Source organism: Scophthalmus maximus, chromosome 16 (genome assembly GCF_022379125.1).
Source record: "Scophthalmus maximus strain ysfricsl-2021 chromosome 16, ASM2237912v1, whole genome shotgun sequence".
NCBI lineage: Eukaryota > Metazoa > Chordata > Actinopteri > Pleuronectiformes > Scophthalmidae > Scophthalmus > Scophthalmus maximus.
In genome coordinates, this window is record NC_061530.1 from 3,497,822 (window position 1) to 3,508,962 (window position 11,141).

At 41.1% G+C, this 11,141-nt stretch overlaps 1 protein-coding gene across 4 annotated transcripts in view; it reads left to right on the forward strand.

Annotated features, from left to right (window-relative positions):
* tmem94 (transmembrane protein 94) overlaps positions 1 to 10,852 on the forward strand; it is a 41,828-nt gene extending 30,976 nt beyond the window's left edge. For all 4 annotated transcript variants that reach the window (XM_035611942.2, XM_035611940.2, XM_035611941.2 and 1 more), the window contains 9 exons: positions 508 to 697; positions 1,450 to 1,527; positions 1,763 to 1,848; positions 2,907 to 2,988; positions 3,459 to 3,625; positions 3,712 to 3,806; positions 5,192 to 5,285; positions 6,742 to 6,912; positions 7,133 to 10,852. In XM_035611942.2, coding sequence (XP_035467835.1) covers positions 508 to 697; positions 1,450 to 1,527; positions 1,763 to 1,848; positions 2,907 to 2,988; positions 3,459 to 3,625; positions 3,712 to 3,806; positions 5,192 to 5,285; positions 6,742 to 6,912; positions 7,133 to 7,205 — 1,036 coding nt within the window. In that variant the 3' untranslated portion in view covers positions 7,206 to 10,852. The remainder of the gene's footprint in view (positions 1 to 507; positions 698 to 1,449; positions 1,528 to 1,762; positions 1,849 to 2,906; positions 2,989 to 3,458; positions 3,626 to 3,711; positions 3,807 to 5,191; positions 5,286 to 6,741; positions 6,913 to 7,132) is intronic.
* The last annotated feature ends 289 nt before the right edge of the window (positions 10,853 to 11,141 follow it).

The window sequence follows — 11,141 nt, forward strand, 5'->3', positions numbered from 1 at the left end:
AATTAGCAATGATTCTTGAGATGTCGCTATCAAACCCTTCTGAACAAAGAAATGTAATGAAGGCTATATATTTTACAGTTTAAGGAAAAACTTATTGTAAAAAACTAAAAATAAATAAAACACAAATCCAACCAAATATATAGCACTGCATTGTTTATTCTGTAAATGATAGTTTTCAAGTCAGTACATATCGGCAAACATAAACGCTCATATCGTCTGATTTTATCAGATTTATCATTTGGCCTCTACTTTATATAATGTGTCTTGTGTCATATTTCAGGAGAAATTAAATTGTGTTCACTTCCATTATACTGTTATTATTAGAGGTAAATGAAAAAATTTCTGTCTTGCAATTTGGGTGAACTTATCCTTCAAGGGCTTGCCATAGGCAACTAACATGGACTGTGTTGATTTTGTACCAGAATTTGTAATGTAACAAACCGCTTCACATTTGCAGTTTAGTCCAGATTGGCTCATGTGTGACTTTTCACCCTCCTGCCTCCACAGCATTGCTCTGGACCCCTTGTACCCGTCTCAGTGTTCGTGGGAGACATTTGGCTACGCAACTGGAGGAGGCTTTAATGGGGACGCCGAAGGTCTGACTCCTCTGAGGCTCTCTGGACAGCTCAACAGTCTGGGCTGCTCCGTTACCTTCCACCAAGGGGAGAGCGTTAGCATGATCAAGCTCATAGAGCAGGTTAGACACACACACACACACACACACACACACACACACACACACGTGTCCTCATACACTGATGCCGGGCTTGGACTACAAGATATCAGCTCAGTGACAGCCCGACCAGGAGGACATAGGGTGCTCGGGGCGTTTTGGAAACGATAAGTGGGTATTGGGGGTGACAATCGATCGTTTGATCTCATTGCATAATGGACGTCAACCGATGCCGCGTCTTGCATGACTCATGATGTCCGAATAGAAAGACTAGCATGTTTGAGCTGTTGTGCATGTTTGAGATTGGTGCACAGCTGAACCACAGACTCAGCGGAAAGGGATGAAGCTATACGCGCAAATGTAAACGTGGAAGATAAATTATTTTGTTGGTGTCGCAAGGCGGAACTGTAAAACAGAGGAAATGGATTTAGGTGTTTCCAAGCACAAGACTGCCATAATCATATACTGTATACCCCCTTGGACGGCTTGTTTGTTTACATTCTTGTCCCTGCAAGTTTGTCTTGAGCGCCTCCTTTCCAGTGATGTCGTTCATATTATAAAAGACGGTCGAGGAGCAACGTATAGTCTTACATGGCTCACTGCAAGAATTTATGACTCTGACTATAATCTCCTTATCCGACACAGTGACCATTATAACAGACTAAAATATCTATTTAAAATATCTATCTATCTATATACTTTGACCCCAGCATAAGTGAGTCAAAGAGAGACGTTTCATTTATTCTTGAATTTTCCTTTGGGTGAATCTGTTCCAGGCACGACACACGACCTACGGCATCCGCAAATGCTTCCTTTTCCTGCTGCAGTGCCAGCTCAGTCTGGTCATCATCCAGGTGAAAGAGAATGCTTACACAAACCCAGCACACATGGATGTTTACACTCTAATATATTTGTGTGGTGTTATTCCACAAATTGAATCAAATAAAAAAGAAATCATTCAGAAAATTAGAGCAAACATATTTTCCAAACCTTTCCAACTTTCAGAATTTCAGTTTTTTTATTATTAACAGTTATTTGGGCAGATGATATTTGATGAACAGATGTTGTGTATGTGGTGTTTGTCTGTAGTTCCTAGCCTGTCTGGCTCAGCTTCCTCCACCAATGAACACCACTGACATTCTCTGGCTGTCCTGCTTCAGCTGCCCACTTCTGAGGTACACACACGCACACACACACACACACACACACACATGCCGTATGTCAGAACGAGGACAAGGGTGTGATTAAAACAGTGAGTGGGTTTATTCCCATGTTGAATAAAACCAATTGAGTCTATGAGTGAAATAACAGCTGAATTAAGACTGTCATTTGCAATATCTACATTAATGTTGAAATCACCCACTATAATGGCTTTATGTTTACTAAGTTCTAACTCCGATAAAAAGTCTGAAAATTCAGATAAAAATTCACAGAACTGGTTTTTGACATTTCCAGCTTGGGTGTATGAGGCTAAGTGCTAGGCTTTCAAATGAGTTTAAGCTATTTTGGGGTCGGGGGTTCATTAATAAGTCTGACTGGTAAATTGCTGCTACCCCTCCTCGGCCTGTGGTCCGAGGAATATGAGTATTTTTATAAGTGGGAGGTGTTGATTCATTTAAAAAAAAAAGTCAGGTTTCTAGAAATGAGAGCTGCACCATCCAAAGTGGGATGAATGCCGTCTCTCCGCATCAGACCAGGTTTTCTCCAGAAGGTGCACCAGTTATCTATGAAGCTTACGCTGTTATCTGGACACCACCTATACATGTCATCACTAGTGATTACTGCCGACGTGAATAATAATTTTACCATATCTGTGTTTATCCTTCGCCAGCAGTTTTAAATAGGATTCATCGCCCCCTGCTCTGGCCCCAGGGATACATTTGACTGTGGTAGCTGGTTTTTGCTAACTTCACGTTCCTCAAAATAAAGTCGCCAATGATCAGAGTTTTTTCCTCAGCGGGAGTGTCACTGAGCGGGGAGCATTTATAAGGAACTTGAAGTGGTTGGTGGTGAACCGCGGGCTTCAGTTTAGGACTATGCTTCTTGTTGCGGACAGTCACCCAGCCGCACTGTCCTCCCAGCTGCCTGGGAGCTGCTAAGGGATTTAAAGAAGCTACACACACACACACACACACACACACACACACACACACACACTTTAAAGAATAAACTTGGTGTCATTTCAAACTGTTTTGCAGACAATGTTATGATAACTATGGTGTTGTGTTGACAGTGTATCACTTTTGGGGAAACCTCCAGACTGTTCAGTAATGGCTGTGGCCACAGGGAAAAACCTCGATGCCATTCCAAGAAAGGTGTGATCCTGCCTCTCAAAGTTTTCAAATCGAGTCTTATCTAAAAAGCCTTGCTATTGTTCTATTACTGCTAAAGCTTACTATATACTATTAACCTGTTTATTATAATGCAAACAGATACTGGAATAACACTTTCCTAATCGCAGTAACGATTATGATAAACACAATGGACAACAAATTATCTGTTCATTTGAATACTCTTTATTTTCCACATCATATATACATATAGAATCCACACATCTGTTCTACATATAGAATCCACACATCTGTTGTACATTTCTATCTCATACTGTATTTTTATAATGTTAAGGTCAACCAATCTAACAGTGCTTAAATACAACAGTTTACACAACTGCACCTGGTCTCACAACCTACCCACTATCAGGAGAAGCTTCTTAACATTATATCACCAAAAAAAAAAAGAAGATTGGCTTGTCAGACTCTCTCATGCTGTTGTCATCTTTGACCAGACCCAGAACTACTTCCTTGGCTGCTTCCTGTTGAAGTTTGGTCTGACGGTGTGTGCCTACCTGGTGGCCTTTGCGTTTACACTGCAGGAGGTTTGTCTCAGAAGCACCGACATCATCTTTGCTGCTGACAACACCACTGTCACCTGCCTTCACATATTCACAGCCAGGTAAGGGGAGGAATATCTCTCAGAAAAAAGTAGAGGAGAAAAGACACTGATGAATTCATAAATGATGTGCTTCTTTCTGACTGCAGCTCTTCAGATGAGGCTCCTCACTGGTTCAGTGAGCTGTCAAATGGCCTGCTGCTGACTCAGAAGGTCATGGCAGGGTTCCTCGTCTTACACACAGGTAGGAACACTCACTGTCGCACAGTTTGCTGCACAAGCTCAGGTCAAGCCCACTTGTGTCTTGTTTATCATTACTAAAATTGTTGTGGATTTTCTTCTGTCTTCTTCAATTCCTCAACAAATGTTTGTAGGAGTAGGTTTGCAGTATTATATCGGTTATACCGCGGTTATATAGGTATACCATGGTATAGAAATTGACTGATATCATACCATGTACATTTTCATTTTATTGTTATTGAAAATAATGCAAACTCACCTATATGGGCGCGTCTCCTTACCTCCTCGAGCATATATGAAGTGAAAAGTATCGGTCTCTGTACTGAACCCTGTGGGACTCCATGAACAACGCTTGTGTTCATGTAAGAGTCATTAACACAAACAAATGTAATGTAATCTGTCTGTATGCCTAGTGAGAGTCCTTTAACCCATACAAAATGTTCCAGTCTCTGCAATAAAGTTTTGATCGATGGTGTTAAATGCAGCTCTTGAGATCCAGCAGGACGAGTATAGTGACCTCAGTCTGAGGCAGGGAATGTACATTTAGATTTTTTTTGTTACTGAGAGCTGAGGCTCTTAAACCATCAATATTTAGATGTGCTACTGTACTTAGAATAGGCAAGTGTCTGTGACATATTAAAATATGCAAATCATTTCTCATAACAAGGAGTTAATTTTGACATGTGCAAATAGCTGCATAAACAATAGAACCTGGGATTCACACTAAACTGTATAAAACAGACTACAAATGAAATATCATGGCTTTGCCCTGGCAGCGTCGTACAACCCTTGTCTTTTTCCCCCTGTAGTCCCATAGCCATGCTCATCATCATCATCATCATCAACACTTTCACAGTATCACAGAGTTCCATACATTTTGCTCTCACTTCTGTCAGGCAAATATCTCTTCGGTTTTTGTTTCAACTAAATGTTTTCATTCCTTTAGGGTCATTGTAACCAAAAATAATATTGATATAATTCAATTTAATACTGAATCACACAGTTGTTATTCTTTGGATACGTGAGATTACAAAGTACAAATGTGACACAAGGGGGTCTGCGGGACAGTGTCTTCTCTGACATGTTCTTTTAACCCTGTCACTCCATGGCAGTGACTCTAAAGGATGCAAGTAACAAATCTCTCTGATTTGTCCAATTCCAAAATTTTGCTGAGTCGCAGTTACACAGGCTTCTCTAATATCGTTGAACCATCACCACAGTAGTAGCTAGGAAAACCGCTGTAGGCGGATACAACAGCGTACTTGTCTTTCCTATCCTCTCCTAACCTCAACAGATGACAGATTTGCTTCCCCTGTGTGTGATTAAATGTATTATTTCTTTGTAACTCTCTATCCCTCTCTCAATTTTTGTCTTAATCTCATTTTCCAGTGGTGATCTCCCTCAGCTATGTCCACCGCTCTCAGCCTTTGTGGAGAAAGAGTCCGTTCAGCAACATCTGGTGGTGTCTCACTGTACCTGTGGTGTAAGTTATCACATCTTTTAGCATGCTCTACAGAGTTATAGATTTAATCTGTGCTTTTATATTGTGCCATTATGCCTCTGTCCTGGCGACAGCCGTGACTGCAGGCTTAATGGTCTCATGTGCTGGTCGACTGTAGCTTTGGGGGTTGAGCAGGCCGTCCTCCACTAATCCACTAAAGTGGCAACTGTGACTCAGGAGGTAGGGGGGGTCGTCCACAGTTCGATCCCCGCTTCTCCCAGTCCGTATGCTGATGTGTCCTTGGGCAAGACACAAGGGATAGTTGAGTGATTTTGAAGTGGAGTTGTATGAGTTACTTATGCATAGTTAATATTATACCTTATGGAGATGGTGATCAGCGCTGTCATTTTAGGGAGTTTGGAGAAGTGGAAGTAGCGAAAGTCAGAGTCCTACTGTTGCTGAGGGGACCATCGAAAAACGTCTTTTTTCGCCACATTTTCTGTGTAATGAGTTCTTCAGTAATCTGGGTCATTGTTATCCACGAGGGTGTTGAATCAGGAGCAACTGGACCTTTTTGTAGTTTCTTGAAGAAGTTCACCTTCATCCAAGAGGCTTCTTCAGATCTAGCTAATGCCTCCCATACACTAGACGACTTTGAGAAGGCACTGAAAAGACTTTTAAAAGACTTCAGTCGGATGCTCTCTCACATCTAAAGACAATTTGTCATTAGTCACAGAGTTTTTAGTCGCAGTCTAGCCACCAGCAGCTTTTAGCCACTAGGTGTCCTAGTGTGTGTGCAATGGTCTCTACAGAAAATATAAGCCAACCAGAAAAAGAGAAGACACTGCAGAACGTGGAGATGATGGGAATACATGCTGCAACATCGCATGGAGACTCCGGTGAAGACTCATGATTTTATACCGACAATGGAAATTTGAAAGTCGTCAGGTGCAAGGCTGTGCGATTACTGTGTGGACAGATGAGTTATACAAAAGTGTTATATAAAGAAGTGGTGTATGATTGTGTGTGAATTTGACCTGTATAGTGTAAAGTTTGTTACACAATATCTCAGGAAGACATATTTCTTAAAATTTCGACGCAGACTTTCACTTGGACCCAAAAATGAACCGATTCGAATTTGAATTTGAGTTTATGTTCCACGCATTGACAGCTAGCGTGGCACATTAGCAAGAAAGCAAGCCATGTTTTGTGTCCTGAGTGAGAAAGTGTGATCGGTTGTTGTCGTTATGGCGACCGCCCCAGCCGCCAATCGTCAGGAACGCACCCCGAGAGCTCAGTAACTGCATCAGGAACTGACCAATCATGATACATCCTGTTCTATCTCCAAAGCTCTAAGCTCTGTAGTAAGACTGAAAGCCTTATTTGATGACTCCATGATGATTGTTGCAGTATTCCTTTTAATGAAATGCACCATTGTCCAATGTCATTGGATCACACTGACTTTTCTGTGTAACTCACACACTGACTTCTCCTCTAGTCTGCTCAGCCAGATCGTCCAGGCCTCGGTAGATTACCAACTGTGGCGCGACCGGCGCAGCTCCCTGACCTTTGACCTGCGAGACATACCGCTGCTGACCTGGGTGCTGGTCTCTGTGTCGCCGCTGGTAGTGGTGGTGGTCAACGAAGTGGTGAAGCTTCACGAGATACGGTATGAAGCCAATGACAGCAGGGACTGATGCAGAAACAGTAGAGAGGACAGTTGTAGAATCAGAGATGTTTTCGTGTAGCTTGTTTCACACTTTAGTGATGATTACTGAGGATTATTTGAGGATCAGATCAGTCGTCAGTCATCATCTTCAGGACAGAAATGTTTAGCACATTTTATCCTCGGCCTTGATCACAAGCTCTGTTTTTTGGCCTGATTCCAGGGTGCGAGTTCGCTACCAGAAGAGACAGAAGCTACAGTTTGAAACAAAGCTGGGAATGAACTCTCCATTCTGATGCCTTTACTCCCAAGGAAGCCAACGTCAGGGTAATTACTAGGAACCAGGCAGGAAACCGGTGAATGGCAGGGTGCAAACGCTGGGGTGCCCACTGTTATCACTTCAGCCCAGCAGCACCGCAACCAGCAGGTGGAGCAGGTATCAACCAACCAAACTTAACAGTGGGAGAGTCCGTTATCTGAAGAGCGGGTACAAGATTGTTTCAACGAATTCAACCCCAGCGAACACAAAAAGACCCACAGACGGTTTACTGTCTGCTTTTAGTTCATTTTAAGAGGCATGAGGAATGTTTTCTGAAGAATGTTTTGTACTTCCTCACTATCACCTCTGTTTTTAAGACACCCATGAATGGTCCGCTCATCCCTAGGAAGGTTCCAGATTCCAAACCGTTGACTAAAAGCTTGTTGTTAGTGTCATCCTGTCCGACACATTGAATTGTGCCATATCATTGGCCAAGTCCAGCCTTCATTCGGTTCAACTTAATATTAGTGTGTTTTAATCCGAAATTATTGAAACAGGATTGAAAAAGAAAAAGTAGCCCGGAAATATGGAGGCCCAGTAATAATAAGAATAACAAATCAATAAGATAAATTTCTTTAGAAACATCAATGAAACATTAATTATATAAATGTTAATACCTCATCAGCAGAATTTTGCTGGAGATCATTACAAATGAGAAAATATACATATTTAAAATAGGTCCTCTTTCATATCCCTCCTGTTCTTGTCATATTTCATGACAGCGGTGTCGTCCCCACACGCTAAGCTCTCATCCAATCAAAACCCCCTCTGTCCGTGAAGGAAGACGGATGAACCACTGCCGTCGGGTTGAAGTCAGACACTGTATTTTCTTGTTAGCACATATTTAGCTGCTGCTGTAAACAAACAGACATACCTCACTGGCTAACTGGCGAGGAAGAGTTATGCTCCTGGTTTATTGTGAAGTGGTAAATCTGTGTTCGAGTGCTCCGAGGTATTTTTTGTTAGCTACGCTCCAACTTGTTGAATCTGGTGGCCTTCGTCTAGCTTTCTAGTTGAGGGAACAGAAGGCACGTGATTGGAGACTGGTGTATTATGTCATCATCACCATCAGGTAAAATGATTATGAAAAAAAAATGGATACAATAAAAATCAGTATAAAAATATTACTAGACAGAGGGCATCTCTGTAATAAAGTAAAAAGGACACCCAATCCAATTTCTTTATTTTATTATAATTCTTTAGCTAGAAAAGGAAACTCCATTGATAAGAATATTAAAATAATATTTATCATAGTAATGAGTTGAGTTTTAATGAATGATTTATTTATATTTTTTATAAAAATCTCAGTTCAAATATGTGTTTACACAAATTTGTTTATATGGTAATTTAACATGAAAGATGTTTCAATTTATTTAATATCAGACAATTAGTGGTTCCATGTACAACACAGGGGAGTCTACAGGACATGGTGTGACACCAGCTGTGGAAACATTTTGGGCTCTGGAACTTTCTGGGTTGATGCATTTCAGCCCATCGGGCCACGTTTTAATCTTCAGTCTTGCAGCCTGCGAGACACTGTTCTCTCTTTATTGTATCTTGTAACAAACGCTCGTTGTTGTGACTCCGTTTCTGAGCGAAGCCTTAGTCAGAGCTGCCGGGACACGATGAGGAAAGAAGATTAAAGGACGAACGGGATCCACCGCATCGGACGGACATGCAGTTTGATTAAGTGGCAGCATGTTGCTTTGAATGTAGGCAGCTGTCGGCCACGCAGTGATCTCAGAAAGTCCCCTCCCATGAGTCTGTGTATATATAACCATGTTCGTCCTGGTGTCCTACCAAACCAGAATCATCTGAAAGGTGCTTCATGATATCCAGTCGCAGTCCCTCGCAGCCTCTCTGCCTGTTCCATCCCTCAACACCTCCACACATTTGTTGGCACTTCCCCAGATTTTATATTTGACCTGCTGCACAGTGTGCTCCACGGATTAAGATTTCCTTCAGTATCCCTGTTAATCTGCAGCCGTCGACGTTGCCCGCTGTCCTTAATGAGGCCAGTTGAAGTGGACCCTCGGCAGCAGACGTCCTTATCGCTGTCGTTGTTTTTCAATCAGACCAGCTGTCTGTGTGGTGCTGTCATTGTTTCCGAAGGGCAGGATTTTAATATGCAAGTGGGTTGGCAGTATTTATTGGTAGTACATTACTTAAGAGAATTGAATACCAGCTGTTTTTACACATTTGGAACAATGAAGGTCATTTTTTTGACAATGCCACATTAACCTCAGGGCTCGGGCAAAAAATGAGCCTCTGGGACCCAAAGTGATCAGTTTCTCTATTTATTCACACAAAATCTTATATATCCCAACATATAATAATATCTTTTTTTTATATATATATATATATGTTAATAATGCTGGAACCAAGATACATTTACATATTAGGTGTCAAAAATGTACCTCCGCTTTTAAAATATTACCCACTGAAAGAAACAATTGTCACATAGGATTTGATTCACATCACAGTTACAGATATTTCTGAACATACTCGCAGTCAATGAAAAGACTTGAGGGACACAGTGAACCTGGGGGTCTGGGGGTCTGCTCAGGTCTGTCCAGCCTCGACTGTTGGCCGCTTTAGGTGAAGATCAGTCTCAAGACTGTTTAATGAAAAGTGAGGAGGCTCGGGTCACGTCCTCTATCATTTTCACTGGGAATTTTGTCTTTGATTTCACAATTGAAAAATACTCAATTAAAAATTGAATATTTTACCCCTCTCTGTGGATTGTAAACTGAATATATTTTTAATTTGACTGCTTTTTGGCCAATAAAGAAGAAATGAAGAATTTAGCTTTTCCCCGCCAGAATGTTATTACTGGTAGTGTGGCGAAGGTTTTGGGAATTAATAAAAGAAAAAATTGCAGACGATATAACTGAACACCTAGATTTATTTTTTTCTATTAAATAATTATACAGTTTTCCAGTTTTTTTTACGGATTGTGGTGGGGATTTGGACTTGTGACCTCAGCCCTGTTTGACCCGTGTGCTCACACAACAGTCTGTTGTAATTATTCCATGGCTACAGATGCTGTTTAAAGTGATACGTCTAAACTGGGGCTCTGTGTTTATAGGTACAGGTAAACGTGTGCAAAAGCACAATATGATTGTCTGCTTTTACAGAACGTATGTACTCGTGTTTCACATTCTGGATGGACGGGGATCTGCTGGTGATGGTTGTAAGAAAAACATGACAATGCAAGAAAACGGTTGTGATTTTTTTTGCCCGCTTGCCCCGTTTCCCCCGTGTTATGTAAACTTTATTGGTTGATATCATGACAAAACATATGACCTGTGCTGCATGAACACGATCCAGGTGAATGCTCTGTCTTAACCATTGTACTGTACATGTAATCTATAGTTCTACAGTTTGGTTCCAAACAAAGCATGCACTTCACACTGTATGTGACCAGGCCTCCGGTGCAACATTGTGATAACGTCGCCATGCAGAGGCGAGGAGCTGACGCCTCTGTCCGCGGCCTGTTGGCTGATGGACTATGACACGTAAATGTATATTTTGTATTTTTTAAAATTGTATATGTTCAGGACTTTTTGGCAAATTTGTTTGTATATTGATTATGTCATGTTAATAAATATGTTCTTTTATTTACAAGATTGCCGGGTCCAAATATTGTTTCACAACACTGTTTAAAAATTGGGGCGAAATTCAAATTCAGTCTGAGGGAAATTTTGTGTTTGCAAGCTTTGGAAATCAATTGTCTTTGACCTCCAAACTTTTGAATGCAACCATATATATATATATATATATATATATATATGTGTATATCCACCAAATCCTAACTGCACCAAAAAAGAAATTCAAATTCAAATACAGGCATACAAATTCGAAGACTGCTTGAAATCCAAATAACTGCACTCTGACCTGTAACCTGTAAAAA